General features: G+C 35.1%; 1 protein-coding gene across 4 annotated transcripts; it reads right to left on the reverse strand.

The window, feature by feature from the left end:
* Nucleotides 1-11,822: 11,822 nt before the first annotated feature.
* Nucleotides 11,823-22,127, reverse strand: LOC106121520 (sodium-independent sulfate anion transporter). Of its 4 annotated transcripts, none has more exons than XM_013317218.1 (14): nucleotides 21,923-22,127; nucleotides 18,932-19,066; nucleotides 17,541-17,611; nucleotides 17,006-17,198; nucleotides 16,376-16,480; nucleotides 15,787-15,905; nucleotides 15,560-15,695; nucleotides 15,145-15,309; nucleotides 14,350-14,511; nucleotides 13,895-14,035; nucleotides 13,466-13,611; nucleotides 12,942-13,094; nucleotides 12,176-12,329; nucleotides 11,823-11,915 (listed from the first exon to the last, which is right to left on the reverse strand). In XM_013317218.1, the coding sequence occupies exons 1-14, from the start codon at nucleotides 21,954-21,956 to the stop codon at nucleotides 11,881-11,883; spliced, it is 1,749 nt and encodes a 582-aa protein (XP_013172672.1). In that variant the 5' UTR covers nucleotides 21,957-22,127; the 3' UTR covers nucleotides 11,823-11,880. The 4 variants fall into 4 exon arrangements, with proteins under 4 accessions (XP_013172672.1, XP_013172675.1, XP_013172673.1 ...); XM_013317221.1 differs by lacking the exon at nucleotides 21,923-22,127 and adding an exon at nucleotides 21,596-21,609; XM_013317219.1 differs by lacking the exon at nucleotides 21,923-22,127 and adding an exon at nucleotides 19,879-19,939.
* Nucleotides 22,128-23,780: the final 1,653 nt, after the last annotated feature.

Genomic DNA, 23,780 nt, shown 5'->3' on the forward strand with positions numbered 1-23,780 from the left:
AATGCATACTTCAGTATGTTAAGGCTACTAAAAGAACTTCTCATTATTGAAACATTATACCTTGTACTCCGTAGCGGCGTTAGGGTAAGACGAGGTGGGTCAACCGCACAATGCACTGGGCATAAGGAGGCGCCGCAGGCGTCCCTTTATATCCGAGTCTGGCGCCTGCGGTGCCTCCCAAGATATCTTTGGAAGATTTCCCCCGACACCAAAAAACTCTCGCACAGGGCGCCTGAAATTCTAAAACCGACCCTGCTTATAATTCATCGTCCATTCTTTGGAGTCGTATATATTACATTTGCATTTAAAAATAAGTAAATGTGTTATAAAGTTTAATATTTATCGTGGGAACGATATCAAGTTACGCGAAGTATAAGCGATAAAGCTCGCGAGCTCCCTCAAGAAATAAACGTTGATCTTCAACGTCGACTTAAACAAAGATGGAACAACTTTTAACTTGAACGATATAAACCTTTCGTCTGGAATCAGAAAGGATTTACAACAAAGTATGAGTTTTGTGAGAGATCCCGCAGCGGTAATACATCGCCGGAGTTATTGCTTGAAGCTCTATAACTTACATGAAGTGTCCACTATCTGTTTAATTGCGGTCCATTTTGATTTCACTTATAAAGGATTTATGTTTGTTCTGTTTTATCAAAGGGAAACTTTTATAGCCATTATTGCTAAGATGCGAGCGTATCACCATCTCAAAGGCCGGCAACGTATCTGCTGTTTCTCTAGAATTGCTGATGTCCATGGGCGTCATTGAACACCTCGGTGTTCCCGATGATCGTTTGCCCCCTTCTGTTATAAAAAAAAATTGAGTTCCATTTTTGAAAGTGGTTAATACGTTTATTATTTAACTTTAGGTTAAATACTTTTAATTTAGGTAAAAATGGGAATTTCAAAAATGTACTTTTGACGTCAAGTATATTGTGCGACAAGGTTCAGCTTTTAGACATTGTTCTAAATCCTTAACAATCCATCTAAGCTACAATAGATTCGTAAGGATTAGATTTTTAATGCGTCTTAAGGTTTCATCCTGATTTATTAGTCGGCATCGAAAGCCCTTGTTTGAATGAGAATCGTATTTAATGTGCTTCAATATATTTTAAAGGCGGTACAGCAGAATCCTACATTCATCCCCAATTGTGTTCGGGGGTGCTAGACGGGGGCGGGGCGCGGGCGGGGGCGCTGGCGTTTGTTTTGGATCGCAAATACGACGCGAGGATTGTGTCTTTGGGCACTCTTTGAACTGTCGCTACAGTACTTGAATATCGTTGAAACATCAACTTCTGGCTTGCGTACTGTGAACTTTTTTTTTGTTTGGGTTCTTATAATTTATAATATTCAGCAGTGAATAATTACCGACAAATTGTGGAATGACAAAAAATACTTATCGCTAATTGTTTAAGAAGACATAAGTTTAAATTTTTTTTAAAAGTGTCGAAAAACACAATTTAAATTAGAAGGTGACTTAACAATAAAACATACCTTAAATCATTTAACAAAATAAAATACAAAAAAATGTCGACTCGCTCAAGTAATGAGACACATTCAAACGATGCTTCACATTAAATCTCGGTTAAAATTCAACGAGTTAAACCCGGCTGAGTAATGTTGGTCGGGCGCAGAGAGAACGTCTGTTATGTTTCGCAAATAAACCTCATAAACAAAGGACAATTTGTGAGTTCGGAACTCACGCCCGCGCCGCGTCGCGTAGCTGCCGCCAACGCAGACCTCATTTATCAGGATTTACTTCAAATCTATAGACAATGGCCGAGTTACGAGACCTTAATTCTGCTTAATCTTTAACAAATCGGTAAAAATAAAAGACTAGTTAAGAAACTATAAATATGAAAACCTAAACCGTAAACCTTAAGGAACAGAACGAAAGGAATGTGTTCAGAAAGCCTAACGTTTACTTTCTTCATATAAGTTCCAATTTTAAGGCATCTAATATGAGGATCTTTTCAATTAAATTCCAAATGATACAAAAGCTATTGATGGAAGGAAGTTACCGTTAGAAATATTTACACGTTTAATAAACAGATTAGATAAAGAACATACATATCTACATCACTAGGAGCACAGGAAGACGAGAAAGCGAGCTAATGTGTGTCGCGTCATTACACGCTATCAACGTCGAGACGCGGTGTTTGCCCGTACTACTTAACATCCTTGTAAATCTGTGCAAATGCAATAAAATTTTACCAGAATTACAACTCTAGTTTCATTCTTGAACCAACCATCGTTTCACTAATCGTTGATTTCTGAGAACAAGATACCCGTTTAAAATATATTGTTTTGTCAAAAATAATTACATCAATCGATAGGTTTTACACATATATTTTAGTCTCATAAACCCACTGTAAGTTTCGCATGTTTTAAAGATTATCTTTTGTTGGTACAAGGACAAATATTCCCGTGCGGTCCGACCATTTTGTTAATTGCTTTAGAATTAATAAAGGGTTTGTTGTCATCGGGCGGCCTTACATTGAATCCCTTGCAGATTTCATGGATTCCGCTAAGCCTCGGATTACGAATTTGGGGCTAATTAAAGAACTTATTAGAATAAGTATAACATAATCCTCTAACAATTTGTAACGTACATCTCTTTTGTTAATGTCTCAACAAATTTCTATACTCAGACATGTTAAAACGATTTTACTTCCTTTCTTTACTAGACTTACCTTGGGTATCTGAGACCAAAATCTTCATTCGATTTTGGTCTCAGGAACCAACAATAAACTTGGTAACTACGGATATTTTTGCTATTTTCCTATCCAATTTTGTATAAATACACTTTCTTAGTACCAATGGTAGAGGAAGACCAAAAAAATATGGAATGACTGTGTGAAAGAGGATATGCGTAGGAAGGGGGTAGACTCGGATATGACGGCTGATAGAGATGTGTGGAGGAGTAGTACATACTGTGCCAACCCATAGGGATAAGGGCAGGTTGGTGATGACAGTTTGTTTGTAACAAACATTCTATTTGTATAGATATATTCTAATCTTACTCTTACTATAATATTATAAATGCGAATGTTTAGATGGATGGATGGATGTTTGAACATATCTCCGGAACTGCTGCATAGATCTCGCTGTAATTTGAAATAGATGTAGAAAATAGTCTGGAAGAACACTTAGGCTGCTTGTTAAGTTAATCACAGAAATATTTATCTATCCTGAACACGATTAATCTTTGTTTCTTGAAATCTTTAATAATTCTACGTCACGTCCATCGAATAATTACTGAACTAATTTACGTGTGGCAATCGCTGCACGTTTTATCGGAACATTAATGCAATTTCACGTTCGTGTGAAAATTGTAAAAACCAAATTATAGTTGACAACCTTAATATTGAACAGCGGAATGGAAAGTTTTACAGATTCAGTTCGTTGAAATGAATAAGGTGTCCTATTATATTGTCACTATAGTACTTAGTTAACTAGTTTATTTTTTTTAGTTTGAAAAATAGAAATAAATATTTTAAAGTGTCCTTTTAGAGTGTATACAGAGCTAAAGATTTGATATTCATTTTCATATTTACATAATCGTACTTATTATATTCCTTAAATGTAAGAAACAATAACAACCAAAAAACTTACGACCGCAACCCAGATGAGTAGGCAGAGACAACGCACCTCTATTTGGCGCTGTCCTGACACACCGCTTTCGTTCATATATTCATACGTCTACCCATACACGTCGGTTTCGGGTGCACTTAATACGGTCATTTTTGAGTATTTCATCAATCTGGACGTTATATGTCTGGGAAAACATGTTTACAAAAAACTCCAAACCGACAAGCAAGCGCATAGATGTATGAATGTTGAAAAGAGGAGAGAGAGGTTTTTTCTGGCATGTGGTTCTCCTCGCCAAATGGTTACCTATAATGACAAGTCTCTGGCTATGAATTGTGTTGTTTTAAAAATAAATAACATAAAAATTGTAATTTCTAAAAGTGACAATTTGAGCAACAACAATTACAAAAAAGGAAAAAAAGTGTCAACAACAAGAAAATAGTGTCAAGACGATGTGACATGCAAAGTAAATAAAGAACAAAGAGAAATATTGAATTACACAAGTTGTCCAATAAACAGGGAAAGTTTGAGGGCGCGGGATAGAGATTTGTAATTTTGTATTCCGAGAGAATATCTGCCTCGCACAAAGAATATTTATTGGAAAAGTATCAGCGTAATACCTGTAAGGTATAACCAACTCTTTATTAATTTTTTCTATTATTCTTGTAGATTTCCTTATACTTATAACTATTTTTAGACATTATTAGATAGAATCCTTTGGCGAGAATTTGACGCTGTCATTACAAAGTCAAGTGTCAGAATGATTAGTGAGGGGACATAAACGTCGACATTTTGGTAAGGCTAGTGTTGCGCCAGTACACCGGCACAGTGTCGGATTATCTACATAACATATCTATGTAAATAGTTTTATACGCCTTTTACCTTGTTGTATATTCACTAAACATGAGTTTCCATTGACACTTGTATAAAACATTGCAAAGCAGACCTTGTAAATTCGAGAACAAGATAAGCGAGATACAGAAACCTCTATAAGCAAATCATTGTCCGGTCTCGACGCACGACCTCCAGAAGCAAGTAACCCAAGTAAGAGAGAAACATACCGCGATTCCTTAGACACTTGTTTATACAATCATTGTAATCCCTCGTATTCTTATTAAAAATATATAAAAAAAATGCCTTTCGATACTGAAAAGTCACGGTTACTTTAAAAAAAAATGCCTTAACCACGCATTAGAAAGTGGAAAATAAATCTAGGTATATACAGAATTATTAGTTCGGTTAGATTCAAAATTTAATGGCAACGTGTCGGAACAAGTTGTTGCATAAGTCAAGTGGTGGGTCGTAAGTCTTCAGACCTCGTCTTGTGAATTGTTAATTATTTAGCGCCGCCTCAACCGCCGTAGACTGTGAGGTGTGAGGTCTGAGGCGTGAGGTGTGAGACGTGTCATAATATTAACACTATTCACGTGATACGAGATTCTCTATTTAGGTAGAAGCTGTTTACTTTTCATACTTACGTAGCTTCAATTAACAAGTTAAAGCGTAGAAGTGCTAATACTAATTCGAGGATATTTTTAAAAATTCTTATTCGATTCTAATAAATTTTGATTTGATCTCATCAAAGAAATGTCGAATTTCAGAGCGAGAATTCATTCGTTAACAAAACGGCAAATTGAGGCTGTTGAGGTTCTACGGCGTAGCAGATGCGCTCGTAACCGCAAGCTACGCTCTGACAAACATTACGAACGAATATAACGAATAAATGAAATTCGATTTAAATCCTTTTAAATAATAAATGAATCATTACTTAAAGAATTATCTATCATTTTAAATCTGATAACATTGACTATCCATATTGCTCATTTTAAATTCTATCTTGTCTACTGATTCAATTTAGTTAGTAAATTATTAACGACCATATTTCTGCTTCAAAAGATAAGAGCTCTGTGATGTACCTAATCCAAGCTCAGAGCGGCTAAGCCTCGCCGATGACGTTCCAAATAATTATGTTGCTTAGACGTTATAAAGTTAATACTTTTTTAATAAAAAGAATTTAAGGATTTTTATGAGAAAAGTTATCTGAAATAATTTTTTTAATGGTTAAGTAAAAGTCTATAGAAGCTTTGAATCTCTATGACTTGAGATAATCTATTTTTCCGAGAAAGTCAGCTTCTTTTTTTAGATTTTTTTCCATATAATATAAAAGAAAAAAGATAAAAGAAACTAGCATAAATAAATCCAACTGTACTGTTGAAATATTCACAATTTAACGAAGCATTATGTAACACGTCTATTCTCTTCGCAGGTTGAGGGAGAAGTGGAAAATTCATCAATTATATACCATTTAATAAATATCTTCTTTATACGTAGTTTTTATTGTACAGTTTAAAACATTACAAATATTATTATTATTAATCAATGTAAAATGAACAAACAAATTATTATTTTACACAATCATTTTAAAAGCTCATCTGATGTGGCGCGTATTTATTCAATTATTTTAAGCTCCCGTTCAATTTCATAAACGACTATTATTGAATCGGACAATATATTTTATTAAAGTGATTTACATTTACAAAGTTTAAAAGCTAAAAATGTCACTATTTACAATTTGTTTGTAATTCTGAAAACAATAACCCAATATACTCAAATGATCGCGTCAAAGGAGACTTCAAGATATCTTCGCGCTTGAAAATGAAAGTTTGAGTCGGCTACCGTCAGTTTTAACTGATCAATTCGATTGTTTAGTTAAAACTCATGTCAAAATATATCCCAATTTCGTCGGTGTCTGTCACACAGTTCATACTATGACAAACTCCAACGCACAACCTTTTTGTTTAATTGTTAATGTGTATACATTTTTAATAAATAAAAAAATACGTACGTTTTAACTGAATAGTTCGACTATCCTGTTAAAATTGAACGTTTGTAGCCTGCTTTAGACAGGCAGGCGACCATCCAGGGTGCAGGATACAAATGGGCGCCACAGGTCTGCAAATTACACAGTCTCACTTAACCTTTCCCCCAGACATGGTAGAGAAAGTAGGTGGCGTACACATCTCGCCCATATTGGTAAAGGTAGAGCTAAAACCGTTACTGTCTACGAATTTGTTTTATTCGTATTTTTTCAATTACATCTATAACAATTTGAAAATCTTCAAAGTTCATAAACGTCATCATTAATTCCGCTCTGTACAAAGTTAGACCGGACAAGTTCGGGAGAGTTCACAAGTCGTGCATCACGGTCGCGAGCTTCGGCTGGATTTATTGCCCCTCTGACGTCACTCTGGCACGCCGCTGTCTTATGATTCATGCTCTATTGCCATCTTAAAGCTCTACGTAACTCACTTCGCAAATATTCATGGGATAGCAATGAAATTGAGTAGTACAATCTTAAATATAGCTCTAAATGGAGTAAGATAATGTCTTTATTGATCGAAAATAATAGCTTTTTAAGAACAAAATTAGTTTACTTTAAACGAGGACTTCATAAGTGTGGTTATATCGTTTAAATTTTATTTAAATACTCGATTAAATAGGGTTAGGGATATTTGTTTACAAGCTTTGTGTTTAAGCTAGCATGAACTGTATACGATTTTTTTTAATATCTATTACATATTAATACTTAAAGTTATCTTTTCAAACTTAATAACAAACTCGTTATAAACTTTAGTCGAAAAATTATATAACAGACATATTTCTCAAGCATGACCAATATCTTAAAGACTTCAACAAACTGAAATTAACAATTTGTTAACATTAAACGATAATTCTCTAAAGAGATCACGACCTCGTCAATTATTTCTTATTCTTGTGCCTCTTATTAATTAAAATTTTAAGCTATTTGCGAATAAAAATTAAAATTAAGAAGATTAACAATTCTTCTTTATAGCAACCTTATTAACAAAAGAAAGGGTTAAAATTGGCCAAGGATTTCGTGTTACTGAGATGATTTCTATACATTTAATAGATTGTTTTATCTTACAATCAATAAGAACATTAAGAATAAAAATTACGATATGACAACAAGGACATGAACATTTTTAGGATATTTTTTAATTTAGTACTTATCTTGGGTTTCTATCGACAAACAGACTACTCATCATTTAATTTCACACGAGGACCACATTGTATAGTAAACCACCACTTGTATAGACATCTATAAAATATAAATATTGAAATACTATTCTAGAATATTGTGCCAAAAATTTGCAACAGTAATTTGGCAAACAGTTTGCGTTCAACAACAATTTATTTCTGCAAACAACTATGGTGGCAGTCGCGATGCCACGAAATATGTTTCAAATATACACGTTTTATTTGTGTTATCTTTTTTCCCTTTTTTCTTCTTCCGGAAAGTTCACTTCCACTTCCCATCCTTTCCTTATAAGAAAAAGGGTGACCCTCCGGGACGCACACTCATCAGACGAAACGCGGAATATCTTCCACTTCACGCCTGTCTTCTGTGTGGTCGTGGTATTTCACCGGGCGAGCCGGGACAATTCGTGCGAAGAAGTTAAAGCGGCCTCTACCACTGTTAAATGTATTTATCTATAGAAAAGTACACTCACTACAACTTTACTTGCCACATCTGTTCATTATGTTTATTCAATAAGGAACGAGGTAAGTGGCCAGCAAAGATTATACGCATAGAATAATTGATGATTACCATCGCTCAGCACTCTGTTATCAATCAAGCGACTTCCACACTGTTTAGCAAATAAGACGACAAGGAAACAACGCATTAGGACCAATAATATTAAGTAAGGTCTACATTACCCTGTATATTATAAGGTAGCGTATATTTTTGTAAAATAAAGCTAGGAAATTTGTTTAAACGTGCTGGATTAACAAACACTAACTGCCTATCGAATGTACAAAAATGTTCTTCCATTCATAAACTAATTATTCATAAAGATTCCACTTCTAAAGATTTCTGCATTGCTGCCATATTTGCGATAAAACGCAAGTAGGAATAGAAACGCCTAATAATCGCTGGTATCCGAAATGTTTTCAAAATATGCTCTCTCTATGTCATGTAATTATTACATACACTTGATAAATATTTATATGAAAAAATCATCTCGAATCCTCAGTGATAAAAGCTAACGACGGCTAGGATCATCTATCAACGCCCCCCGCTGCTTTCCTCGCGCCCCTTTCCTCGTGACGTCAGTTAATCAGAGGACGCGCAAACAAAATGGCGGCGACGCGTCATTTGCCGGATGTGTGCGGTGTAACACGAAACCCGCCGTATGCTTTACTCCACGCAATTAATTCACATCTAAGATATTATACGTATATTTAACATTTACTTATTTCCAGCGTGATACACAAGAAATGTTAATCGTATAGGATACCAATTTGTCAAGGGACAACGTATGAATCTTTTTAAGCTGTGTCCTAAATCATAGCCTTACTTAATTATATATTTTAAACCAGTTTAACATTTTCGTATTTTGATTTCCTCCGCCTTCATTTTCTTCCTTATTAAAATGTCGACGTAGAATAATTCAGCCATCATTTTTACAGTATACGATGATAGGAAAAACTGAGGACATACGAGAAAGTGACAGCCATGACTCAGCTAGGGGCTCAGTAAACACGCGCCCTCTCTCTTCTACATGACGTCTTTACTGATATCAGATTGCACGATATGCTTCTTTTTCAGCTGACGGATAAAATTATTTTATATTATGCTAGCAACTGCCTGCGACTTCGTCCGCACCGAATTAAAAATCTATTAATAATAATGGGGAAATCTTCCCAACACTAAATAATTTTTTCAAATAACATGTAAAATTGATATTATTTTAAAGATGTATTCATAACCTCATTTCTAGTTTCCGACATCAAGTGAACTGCATTGTAAAATGCAATACGACAACAAATTTACTATGAAATCTTCGTAAAATTTCATTCGCTACGAAATAAAATAGGGTACAGTCGGTCGCGATATGAAAATTTGTTAGTCTGAACACGCGGGGGATATTTACGAGGCGGTTGTGTAGAGTAGCGGTATAGTGCCCCGGCTTTGACCGCTTTTTATCGCTTACGTGCCGTTAAAAAAAATTACACTCGTGTAATGTTCTAACAATCCGACAAAAGCCAAGTTAAGATTACTACCGATCGTGTAGCGTCCAGCTTATTTCAAATTATTTCAGTATATTTCCATTGTCGTTCCATTGTCGAAATAATTGACTAATTTCTGTTCTCTATTACTGGTTATAAAGTAGGTCGAGTTGAAAATTCAGCAATATCCATTTGACGGTGATTTGCGATGTGTGGTGGGGAGGGGGCGGGGTAGGTGGCGCGAGGGCGCTCACCTGTGCACACATTTCCCGCGCTCGGATTGCCGCTGCCTCACTTATCAGATGGCGGTATACTCAACAGCCGTATACTAAATATAAGTTAATAAGTTTATGAAAACCACTGCATTGCCTTTAAAAATATGTCAACAGAACAACTTTTATAAAAGTTAATGTAACTTAGTAAATACAATTATTATGATTCTTTTTTATCCTGAGAAAGAGGTGCGCCAGGATGCACAATGAAACTAGATTATGGGCGCTAGTTGTGTGTTCATAAACTACTTTTCAATTTCTTTTGCTTTCGCACGATGCTTTCTTTCTAACTATACCTACATATTGCTAGTTAAAAGTTACTTACCTATGTTTATTCATGCTTATCTATATTGAAATTACATAACATACAGCCGTTAAAAATATTATATTTTCAACTTTCAATACAGATATTACTTGTACAGTTTTTACATTTCCAAACTGTCTAACTGCGTTTAGTTATTCGCAGCTCAATTTTGATTGGAATAGTACGCGACCAGTTTATGGGAATTGGTTTCAAAAAAATATATTTAACTCCAGCCAACTGTTTGCATGCGAGTAACGCAATTTATTTCTAACTGCAACTACCGATATTAGCCTAATAAATAGACTAACACTAGAAGTATATTTTAGATTATATTGAGAGGGTGAATGTGTAACACAACAATAGCTCATCGCATTGCAATCAGTCAAATAATCTCTTTATTAAAAATACCTTTTGCCCCCGATTCCGTCGGCGCGGCATTCAAAAACTTAGTAAGTAGCCTATATGTTCTTCCAGATTACGTGCTACATATGTGCCATTCATCGAGATCCATAAAGCTTTCTACCAAGTATCCATTCATCTAAACTTTCGCATTTATAATATTAGTAAGATAACTTTATTACTCGTTTATCTTATTAAAGTTTTAGTTGATAGCACTGTTAATAAATGAATAACATCCGTAAATTAAAAAAAATCACCGTTTTCACTCCCTTTAAAAACTAAAATAAGTGTCTGCGTACATGTTTATTTTTTTTTATATTTCTCTTTATAATGTAAAAACTTGATATCAAGCTATTCTAACCTAAATTGTTCATTTAAATAAAAGTCGTATACGAAATTCGTTGTTACGTATCTCGCGTGTTAGAAATAAACACGAGGGGGGCTTATCCCGATGTCGTATGCGGTGATATTGTCTGTACGTTTTATCGCACGGAATGCATTTTTACATCTACCCCCGCTCGGGCACGTAAATGACATTAAGGTGTGCAGTAGAGCAGCTCGGAACTTTGTTATTTGCTGGAAATAACAAAAACTAACGCCGAGCGCGTCTCCGCGGACATTTTGTTCCTTTCTTTTTTATTGTTACTGCCTTTTTAGAGGTTTCTTTGAGTTTAGGAATAGGATTTTATGTTGCAAACTTTGAATGTAAGCTTTATTATAACTTATTTTGTTGTTTGTATCATAAGTAAAGTCGAACCTGGTTAAGCGAGAACTGGTTAAGCGAGAAACATTTATAAGTCATTGTCCGGCCTCGATGGACGACATTCACAAGCGAGAAACTCGGGTAAGAGATAATCTTCTCAAAGCGAGAAATATATCGCGGTCTTTTACATTCTCGCTTATCCAGTTTCGACGATATGTGATACCAATTGTCTCACGCGATTTCGTCCGCGAAATTAAAAAAATAACTCAATTAGTAGTCTATGCTATCTTCTAGGTTCTCTACTTATATGCCAAATTAGCCAGTTACATACAACGGTTCTGGTGATACCTTTTAACAAATATCATTCATCTATCCATCCATCCATCTATTTTCTCATACTTAAAACTTAGTAGTAAAAAAATTGTTTTGGATATTAGGTAATAACAAACACATCGTCATTTAATATTTTTATTATATAAAGTTTAAACAACATTTAAACATATTACAATGTAATTAAACTTAACAACTTAACTCACTTATTTATTAAAAACCTCAATTAATTATAAAAAACAAAATATTTAAAAATTAACGTTTGTACTTCTAGCGGCGCCTTCTGAAAAATAAAAATACATAAATTTATGTGAATCTATACTAATATTATAAAGCGGAAGAGTTTGTTTGTTTGTTTGTTTGTTTGTACGCACTAATTAGTAGCCATACTATGTTCTACATCTATGCCAAATTAAGAAAGAGAAATTCTAAGAAACATCCATCCATTCATCCAAACATTGCGCATTTATAAAATAAGTAAGTTTTGAAGTTTTATTTTATATTTTTTTCTTCGTATATAACTTAATAACTTAACTAACTTACCGGATATAAATTGTTCTATATCAATACCGTTGAAGAAGTTTCCCTTCATAGCGGAGTTGATCTGCTCAAAGAGCTGCTGATGCTTCGCCTCGAAGTTCCACATCGCCACTCTGCGACCTTCCTTCTCTAGTTCTACTATCACAGTTATTATGTCCTGGTCACAAACAAAACTTATGTAAACATTTAACAATACAATGAATGGTAAATCATTACATTTAACAGTATTGAACAGACCTTGAACATTACCTCAAAGTTGCTTAGTTTATCCGCTAGAGGGCTATATGTTTGAAAACATTTATTTAAATATATAAAAATCTTATAATACATACATTTTATTCATATTAAAAATATGGTTTTAGTTTTTGTAAAACAAACCTTTGTCATAAAACCTACAGGATGCTCGCAAACACGAATATCGGAATAAAAATAATTCATATTTTACACCCACCTGTATAATCGCTGCAATTTTTTTATGAAAGAAAATTAAATTTACAAGATTTTTATTCTCTGGTAAAATTTAGCAGCGATTATACAGGCGGTTGTGAAATGTGAATGATTTTTGTTCCGATATTCGTTTTAACGAGCATCCTGTAGGTTTTATGACAAAGGTTTGTTTTACAAAAATTTAAACCATATTTTTAATATGAATAAAATCTTTGGAGGATTAGTTAAATATTTAAATAAATGTTTTCAAGAAACTTTGAGGTATTGAGGTGAGTTGTGTTAAATGTTGACATTGTCGAGGAAGGAATGTGTGTAATTGTACCTCAGCGACGCCGTGGTCGATGTGCCGGAGATGCTTGGCGTCCAGCAGCAGCAGCTGTGCAGCCTCCGCCCGCAGCCGCCGCGCCGTCCTCCTCCCGCTCATGTACTGCAGCTGCGCCGGCAGCACCGCGCGCGAGCACACAGCCGCACCCACCTACACCACGCATCTTTACTTATTTCTTTTTCCGAATCCGCCCAAATGGCGAAACATACACAATTGCAGTTGCGTTGCTTACTTTAATCAACGGAGGAGGGACAAAAAACTTGCCTTATAAGAAAAGTGTGGGAAACGGGAGTAAAATTAGGCCTCCAGCGCACACTCCGTCAGACTGCACACGGAATTGCTTCGTTAATATCTAGGTTATCGCAATTGTGAATGTCTATAAGCAAAAGTCGCTTCGCTATTTCGGCGAATTCAGGGGACGGCTCGTTTCCCATTTTATGTGAAAAATATATCTTTTTTCTACAGTATACTCAGTCGAGTTCCCGGAGACGAGAGTGACAGTGTGTGTGTGTGTGTGTCACCTTGCAGGGCTGCATGTGCACGTGTGGGCGCGCGGCGTGGGCGAGCGTGCGCAACACGTCCGCGCCCACGCCGGCCGCGATGCCGTACTCCAGGCCCGCACCCGCGCCCACGCACAGCGTCAGCGCCCACACCGACACCTCACTCTCTGCACACCGACACATTTACATTTACTGACATACTCCTTTAATGCTCACTTAACTACTCACTTAGTGTACTTTTCTCATGTGCTGAAGCTAAACTAAAATTCAATTAACATAATAGCAAGTGAACCACGGAACTGCCCTATTTATAGCAATTTAAGTACAGTCAGCTTCGTTTGCAATGTCACAGTTACAAAAAATATTCCACCCCCCACCCCTCCCTTTCCTGCACAGTACAACAATATTAGTTAAAATTTGATAAGCAATGGTTCTCCGAGAATAACTCACTGTTATTGCGCCAGAGCGTGGTGAGAATGGAGAAGTCAATGATGGAGAGCATGGCCACCATGATGACGGCAGCGAGCGTCGCGCGCGGGATGAAGTAGAACGCCTCCGTCAGCAGCGTCACCGACACCAGCACCAGGCTCGCTGACACACACAATATGTACTAAACACATTACTGATATACTCTCCATCTCTCAAATCAAAAAGTGAGGTTGAACCCACACAAATGATAAAACAACGTACACACAGACAGTAATGCAGATACATATATATATAAAATGGAGAGATATATATAGTACATCTCTTCTGACATTTTTAAATACATATTCTAAAAAATGTACGGCATCATTTCTTATTATTTTAAAATTTCTATGCGACGAATAACTATTGCCGTGTACAGTAGTGTAAACTAGAAATAACAACGTTTTTTTTATTTAGGTGGTTAAAATGATGGTTACCTTTAAAGAATGCGCCCGCGGGTGTTATCACTCCGCAGGCGTGGTTGAGTGCGGTGCGCGTGAAGGACCCGGTGGCGGGCATGCTCTGCGCGAACGATGACACCATGTTGCATGCGCCCAGTGCCAACATCTCCTGTGTGCCATCCACCGCCTTACTGCCCGCTACAGATAACCATCTTACTTAACTATTTTTATCTTTGATTTATGGATTTTAATCATACTATAAGGACAAAATAAATTAAGACAAAAAAATAATGGCGTCGCCTTTGACACCCTATTTAAAGGCAACCAACTTCAGAGAGCTCTCATTTGCTCGTTGGCTTTCAAGGCGATAGGTTGTGTCAAAGTGCGTTGTGTCGAAGTATTGTGTAAACTAACGGCTGAGTGTTTGTTCGTAACTTAGTAAAATTGCTAAATATACATTGATGACCGACAATGACTTTCAGTGTACTGACAAAGTAGAAAATGTACAATTTCATTTATATATTTAAAAGTGTTTTACTTTTCACACTTAAATTTGTTAATATAATTTTCTGTGTTTAACATCGAAATAAAAACATATAACGTAAACATTATGTACTTGCGTGGCTAAAAACAAGAAAAGTTTTCTTTTAAATGTTTGTTTTATCTTTATTTCCATCAGGACGCGTTTGTTCCAGATAATCTTCCAAATGGTTGGACAGATTATGACGGTATTTGCCAGGACGATAGCTGATGCATACGGTCATAGGCTTTTTTTAAATTCTACGTAGACGAAGTCGCGGACGATGGTTAGTTTACAATAGTAATAGTTACCGAATGCTTTAGCTATAGCAATGCTCTCCAGTATAGCGACGAGGGGCATGGCGAGGCCCTCGAACCCGAAGGTCTGCAGCATGTCTGAGAAGGTCAGGGTCTGGTTGTTGACCACAGTACTGAACGGCGGCGGACCGAAGGCGGGCAGACCGCCTTCTATTTTACCTACAAATTGTACAATTATATAGAATTACGCAGTTTTGTTTTTAAAGTAATTATTCCGTGAACACATTAAAACTTGGTCCTTCGAGCAGGATACTTAAATATTATAATTAATATACAAGTTATCCCTTTGTAGAAAAATTAAGTGAAGTTTGCTTGTACTGTGCCAAATGACAATGCCAAATAATATATTAAGTAATTTGTTTTGTCCTTTCTAAAGTATTCAATTTCTCCTGTTCTGTTCTAGACTTACCGGTAAGTGCGAAAGGTGTAATACTGCCTTTATACAAGAAGTAGGCGAGGAGTGAGGTGATGAAGACCAGCAGAGCATTCCTGGCGCGCACCATGTACTCACAAGCCCCGGACATGAAGCCGTGGACCTTTACACGCTGCAAATTGAACAATATTGTTAGAAATACATTAAAACTAATTGTTTGGCAATTGTTTAGGCTCACTACTCTGAGTACCCCTTAAACTTACCTTTAATAATAACAGGAATATAATAGACGCGATACCGAGCACGCTGTCCCACAAATGTACCGTCTTTATGTTCGTAAAGAAGTTGACCAGCGCCTGGATGAAAGTGTTACCTGATGACCCTGAATATATAACGTATACACTAGACAATATATAAAAGAAAGTGGTGTTAGTTACACTATTTATAACTCAAGACCGGCTTTACCGATATGCCTGAAAATTGGTGAGGAGGGAGCTTAGAGCCAGGAGACTTACATAGGGTACTATTTATTATTATTATTTTAGATTTTATGCCTTGAAGAGCTGCTTTTTATTTAACTTATCTATATTTTAAGTTTTTTCATATATCCACGCGGACGGAGTCGCGGGCGACAACTAGTCTTATAATAAAACTATGAGATAATTGATCTGCAAGTCAGTGGACATAATTTTATGTAACGATTCAAAAAGACATACTGGAACATTGCTATTTTAAAGTGCAAGGCGCTTTGAGAAAAGGCGATATTTAATGTCATATACAAACTGTAAAATCTTTTTCAAATCTTAAAACGATTAAGGTTTTTTTATTTACAAATAAACACAAGAATCATACCTGTAACCCTAAACAATGATTTGAGCTGGGAAGCAGATATCTGAAGCGCGGCGGCTGTAGTGAAGCCGCTGATCACTGGCTTTGAGATGAAGTCCAGCAGGAATCCTGCAACACCAAAGCTATATTAAACCCTGAATATTTCAAATTCAGGGTTTAATACAGAATATAGAATAAGAAGAAGTTATATAGTCATTAAGTACGTCTTTTAGTGCAATTTTACTCTGAGTTACACTTAGAGTTTCCCTTAGTGACATAATAAAAGGTGAAGCAGCAAATCTGATAGCCGACTTAGGTATCGCTAAAGGTATAGTAGAATTAAACCTGCCTGAGCGTAAAGACAGGCGTCAAGTGAAAGCCATTCTGCGTTTCATCTAATAAGTATGCGTGTTGGAGTCCATATTTTATTCTTCTTTCCCTTCTCACCCTTTTTTTATAAGGATGGGAATGGGTTTAACAAAAGACGCATATAAAGGGAAAATATCCTCTTTCTGTGTGTCCCCTCCTCCGTCGATCTGTCAGCAGCGGTCGCTTTGCTATTTAGGCGTATTTAGGTTGTCACTTGCTCGTTTAACAGACAGAGATGCGAGGAGATGATGAATTGTTGTCACCAAGAACAGTGGTAGTTCTAACCTAGCTGCAGCGCACCCAACAGCATTATCACACAGCCGGAGAGGAATGATGCGAGGTAGGCGAAGTCCGGGGACAACGCCACGTACTTGGCGAGGAGTGCGGACAGTATGGCGGTGGGCCCCACTGTCACATCCTTGCAACTACCGAACAATGCGTACACGAAGCCGGGGAATATGCTGGAATATAGACCCACCTGGAATTACAACAGTATATAACAGTTAATATCTTTATGTATATAATTCTTCTGTGAGTGTGTATGTCACTGAACTTCTCTCAAACGACTGGACCGATTTTGATGAAATTTTTTGTGTGTGTTCAAGGGGATCTGGGAATGGTTTAGATTCACAATTTTCACCAAATATTAACTTGTGTAGACAGGACAACGTCTGTCGGGTCCGCTAGTTATTATTAAAAACAGTAATGTCTATATACAACGAAACAATTCGTATACACTGGTAAAGTTATTTCGATTTTTTTAACTAATATAAAAATGCAAACAAAAGCTTTATAGAACATGTTTGACTTATTTACTTACCTGTGGGGGTAAACCAGCTACCATAGCATAAGCAATGCCTTGTGGGATGGAAGTTAGTCCAACCGTAATACCTAAAAACGAAAATATATAAATACAAAAATTTACCCTTAGTGTACACTTAACGACTCTGAATGCGTCTGATCAATTAGATTCGAACGTTAATCAACAATAAGCCAAAGTTATCTTCAAAAATATAATAAACCTGTCTGGTAACTTTCATCGTCATAAACAAATTAAATAAAGATTTCACTTTCATTAGTTACGACAGAACTGACAAACAACTTTGTATATTATCACACAGTTACGTAACATCAGGCAACCTGACTTTATTCGCGCGGATTTAAAAAATCGTACCCTATGTCAACCGGGGACAGTGTAACTTCCGAACAGTGAAATTTTCTTCAAAACGGTTTAGTAGTTTTGGAGTTTATTCAATACAAACAATCAAACCTTTCCTCTTTATAATATTATTATCATCATCAGCTCACTATACGTCCCCACCGAGGGGCTCGGAGCCTACCCTAAGTTAAGGGTGATTAGGCCATAGTCAACCACGCTGGCCAAGTGCGGGTTGGTTGACTTCACACATATCTTTGAATTTCTTCTCATATGTGCATGTTGCATCACGATGTGTTCCTTCAGCGTAAGAACGTCGGATAAATGTACATATGTAATACGGGAAATGAAAAACACATTGGTACATGGCGGGATTCGAACCCAGGACCTGCAGATTGCAAGTCAAATGCTTGACCACTGAGCCACCGACGCTCCCGCTAATATTTGTATTAGATGAATTAAATAATTGGAACTTGTGACTGAACAGGAATTTTCACTTAGGTTTGCTTACATTATTCTTGTAGCATTCTGAATAATAAGTAGTTAGTATTTAAATATAATTATTAATATAAAAGAAACATTGTTTGTCGATAACGTTCCACGTGATACAAGTCAATTGAAGAGATTACAACTCATCACTTAACAAGAAACTCTTCATTTAAACTACATGATTGTAGAGTTAAAAAGAGGTCAGATATGACGGTCGTACTTAAAAATTAAGAACAAAAGCAGACATAGATCTTTAAATCGTTCTGAAAGAAACTCTAAAAACATAAATGTTTATTACAACATTTAACACAATATAAAACCAAAATTAAACTAACACCACAAAAAAAAAGTCAAACAGAAATTATAATTAAGCCTTGCAAAGCGATACTATTAATAAAAATTGACGCGTATAAATGAGCATCAATTGAAAGTCATTGAATATTCTATATACTTCAACATTTTTATCGAATATACAATGGAGACTGTCCCAAAGAACTGTTCTCAGCGAGCGTATCTCGCCTCGGTGTTTCCCATATTTTCTCTGTGTAAAATCGAGGGTGACTGACCTGCGATGGCATCTCTGCCCAAACAATGGAGGCTGTACTTCGGTAGCCAGATTGTGATAGGAAGCCGTCTGCGCCATGACTCCAGGCCGCATAGCTTGCGGGCCACACGACTTATCCGGCTCTGACGCTCGTGACCTGCCCAGTAGCAACATATTAAACTTTAAAAGTAAATATAACACTAACACAGACAAAGTTATATTTTTTATTAAAATACACATAAAATGTCAGTTAAAACATGGTCCTAGTTTACTACACAGTAAGCGCTAATCTAATAAATACAGACGAACCTGGATACAGTCCGGTCCTGAGAGACGACCATAAGACCAAGAGACTAGTAAGGGAAAAATTTTCGAAAAAGACTCTAAGATTTCTTTTATATCTAAAATTATGAATGAAAAGTCCTCACCATGTATTAACATTGGATACCGGTTTTATAACATTAATAAATATTATTCAAACAAAACTGTAGTAATGTAAACAGAACACACTTCACAAGCAACATATAAGACGTATAATTCATGGGGAATCTTAAACGCGACTGACAGACATGCGTGTAATACACAACACAATTCACATGTAGAGCTTAAAATTTCGAATGGCAGAAAGAAAAGAAGTTCTTTCTTTTTTATTCCAAAAAAAAAAATACAATTCCATCATAATTTCTAAGGGAAAATACCTTGATAAATGGGAAGATATCTTTTAGTTGCGCAAGTGGTAATAGAATTTAATCGTAAATCTAGCTTGGTGGAAATTAAATCTTAAGATTTTTATATATTAGACTCAAAAAGTTCAATATCATAAATTATTCAGATGAAAAAGTTTACTGTAATAAATGCCATTAAAAGTAAGATATCAAAAAAAGGAAAATGGGTAAACAACAACCGGTTTTCACGGATGTGATAGCCTGTGATCAATGATAGAAATAAAAAATATATATATTTAATTACCATTACAATCTCCCATCACAAGAACTTTCAACTAAAACACCGAGTTTTAATAATTTACTTGTGACATAAAAAAGTGAAATAACACTAAACTATCGCACGCAAGAAACTTATGACACGTGTAAAGTGTGTGCACACTGCAAGCGATGCGATATTCGAGACGAATTTACAACACTTCTTGGTACTTACTGTCATGCAAAATGTTAATTAAATATGCATATGATTGAAATATTTTATTCATAAAATATTATTACGCTAAAGCAATCAATGAAACATTGAGTAATTTTAATATTTTATTTTTTATTTTTTAATAAGGTAAACAGTCTTTTATAATGTCTGCTTATATCTATCTACTAAAATTATAAATACAAAAGATTTCTTTGCATGTTATATAAAAAAATGTCATCAGAAAGCTATGTTATCACTGCGCGACATATTACTAGATTTTATTTCTAATACCTTACACAAAGTCGAGGGCAAAAGTTAGTCAATCATAAATCTTGTATATTAGTACCTTTAACACTGATGTACAAGGCTAAAATGATAACAACAAGCACACAGATTTAAATATAAAGCCTTCACAGTAATTAGAGATAAACAAACACAAAGATAAGCCTCTTGAGCCGCTTAATCAAAATCTTATATGTAATTATAATAACTTCAAATCTTATTCAGTCAAGGAGTTTCTACATAATTTCATTGCTGAGACAAATTAAACGTATATTTTAATATTAGGAAAAGCTATACAATATCTTTAAATGAGCAAATATATATATGTATATATACATGGTATTTCGGAATTAGCTCCAACAATTTTCATAAAATTTAGTATATAGGGGGTTTCAGGGGCGATAAATCGATCTAGCTAGGAATCATTTTTAGAAAATGTCATTTTATTCGTGTTTTATCGATAATCAACTTAAACATAAACTTATTTTTTTCTATCGGTAAGATCGAAAAATATTATTCATATTTCATCATTTTATTAGTAATTCGTACTTAAATATAATTTCCAAAAAACACAATTAAAAAAAATACCGAGCAAAGCTCGTCGCGGTCATCCAATTTTAACAGTTAACTAAGAAGTTAAAAAACTGATTATTGAAGTGTTAGTAGCGCTGTTCTAAGTAGACTAAGTCTAAGCCTTATACTACATTTTAAAGAAATGGTTTTAAGAAATATTGTATTTATTACAGGAAAAATGACATATCCCTTCCCTTTATATAAATTGACATTAATAATTAACATTTAGGGTAGTTATTGGACACCATTTTATAAATTCAAAAATCTTAAACTTGTTTGATTTTACTAAATATTTTTAATCTACATATACACAATGTTGTTAATGCTTGAACATTCTTGATTTAAATTAAGGTGAATGTTCTAATATAGATAAGGAGAACTAAATCTTAAGTTATTCAATGTCTATGAGACAATGTAACAATTCTTACATCATAAAAATACAAATATAATGAAAGCATATATATTGATTAATAAAAATGTAAGGTATAAAACATTAAATAAAGGAATAATTTTTATTAAACATAACTTTCAGCAAAAATGTTATGTTTTTCTTTTTTGTTATATTTTGAAAAATGTGCCAGGTACTTATGTAATTGTATGTAAGTAAAATGTTCACACAAAAACAACTACATGCACTAAATGTACTGCACAAATAAATTTCAAATTATTTTTACATATGTAGTATTGAAATACATACACATTTATAGCTCGTAAAATTCTGAAAATAGGTATATGTAACATTAACATCGCTGATTATCATAAAAGATATTGTATTGTTTAAGGGCAATTACATACAGTTCAACCATGATCTACGCTTCGCCATAAGCGGACTGACCCCAAGCTATAAACTAGACTTCAAATAAATAAAAACATTTAACATATTGTATTTTTAACACCCACAACTCTATACCAAAGTCGATAAAAAATTGAAAAACAGAAAATATCTAATGTAACCTAAATGCGTACATAGCGTGTGATTTGTAATCATTTTACTAATAAAACATAATCTTTTCATGAAACATACCTAAAAGCGGCGTTCTCGGATCATCGCTGTCCATGTCTTAGACAAGTCTGTATAAACAGATTCATTGTCGGGCTCAGTATAAAATAGTCGTATGTTACGTAGCATTAGAGCATTGCTATCGATTGTTATTACTTTGTTCTGTTATCATGATTATTATTTGTTATTGCATAAAGTGGCAGAAACAGAAACTCTGTTTTACTGTCATTGTCAGTCTGACACTGACACTGACGTCTACTTGTCAAAGTTAAGTTTTGTTTTACAATAAGTTATAATCTTTCTGCCACCGAAATACCAAATATGCATTAAGCTTTCATTAGAATATAAAATTGTAAGTTGTTGCATATGTATTATTTTTTTATTATTAATGATTATCCTAGTACGAATAAGTAAAACCTTGTGAAAAACATGATGTAAGTTTGTTTGACAGAGGATGCCCACATTGACTCCGAACATGATGAATAGAAAAATGGTAAATGTGCATTTACCTCAAATAAATTCAAGATCTTTAAAAATTTTATGAGTAGTTATTGGATTTCTTCTCTGCGAATATCACGTTACAGTGAAACAATGCTACATGTAAAACGCAAACACAGCATTGACGCAAATCTTCGTTCGTTCATATTGCCAAAAAGCAGGACAGAGTCCTCCCTCAGGGACAACGATTTAGATTCCAAAATACGGTTAAAAAGGCAGGAAGCGGTTACACGACCGCCCAGAAAGCAAAACAAAAAGGGGCGCCACAGGTCTGCGAACTGCAGTCTGACAAATCTAATAATTCCCCAAGAGCATGGAAAAAAAGAGGGCGCCGTAGAGATCTCGCCCAGAGCGCTTGCACTGTTGCTGGTCTACACCATTATACATGTACATTTTTTTGTTTAATGCTAAGTAACAATTAAAATACAGATATTAAAAAGACGTACAGATACTGGATAATGAGATGTTAGAGCGAACGATCTGTAATTGGGCCGATTGCAAATCTGACGTGCGTGACAGATAACCTATTGAATGTCACAAATGAGTGCAGACCGCTTACAAGCGGCTGACACCGACTATAGCTTTTGTTTAATATTCATAACAAGCTATCGCCCGCGACTTCGTCCGCGCGGTATTAAAAAACATTAGTAAGTAGGCCATGTGTTTTTCCAGACTATGTTCTACATCTGAGCCAAATTTTATCGATATCCGTTGAAGCTGTCCTGGAGATACCTTCTAACAAACATCCATTTATCCAAATTTTCACATTAATAATATTAACATGATTGGTTACACGTGCTATACAATTGCCTAGCATATTCTTCTAGGCGTTGGAAAATTTTAGGAAATACGTACATTTTTTAAATAGTAATAAAAATCAAAAGATGCAATTTCGTATTGTTATCAAGTATTGCGTAAGTTTTGGTAAGTTATAGGCGCAAAAAATTAAGAAAACAATAGCAACATTGTTGCAAATACGATAACTTGTTATAGATAAAAGGTGCATTTCGGGCCTATTACAATAATTAGTTTTATTCGATATCCAATCTCTGTACTAGTTGTTACCTGCGGTACCACCCGCATCATTTTTTAACTGACATCAAAAAGGAGAAGGTTCTCATTTCTGTTTATTTTTTATCGTCAGTCATCAAGGATGGTAAAGTGAAATTAAAAATATAAAAAGCGCTTTGCAATGCGAATGTTTGGATGGATGTTTGTTTGAAGTTATCTCAAGAACAGCTGTATTGATCTGGCTTTAATTTGGCATAGATGTAGAGCATTGTCTTAAAAAATACATAGGCTACTGTTTTTTTTTTCGAGGACGATGTTAGTTAGTAATTAAATAAAGATATGCGACACATATCATATGTTTATATAATTAAAT

The sequence above is a fragment of the Papilio xuthus genome, unplaced genomic scaffold (genome assembly GCF_000836235.2).
Source record: "Papilio xuthus unplaced genomic scaffold, Pxut_1.1 DF826945.1, whole genome shotgun sequence".
Taxonomy (NCBI): domain Eukaryota; kingdom Metazoa; phylum Arthropoda; class Insecta; order Lepidoptera; family Papilionidae; genus Papilio; species Papilio xuthus.

What these genes read in the sequence shown, in the direction of transcription:
- LOC106121520 (XM_013317218.1), bottom strand. Translation starts at nt 21,956, where the DNA reads ATGGACAGCGATGATCCGAGAACGCCGCTTTTAG. An exon ending in TCGACCACGGCGTCGCTGAG is followed by an intron (nt 12,330 to 12,941) that starts GTACAATTACAC and finishes GTTTGTGACCAG; the next exon opens with GACATAATAACTGTGATAGT. An exon ending in TATAGAACAATTTATATCCG is followed by an intron (nt 11,916 to 12,175) that starts GTAAGTTAGTTA and finishes TTTATTTTTCAG; the next exon opens with AAGGCGCCGCTAGAAGTACA.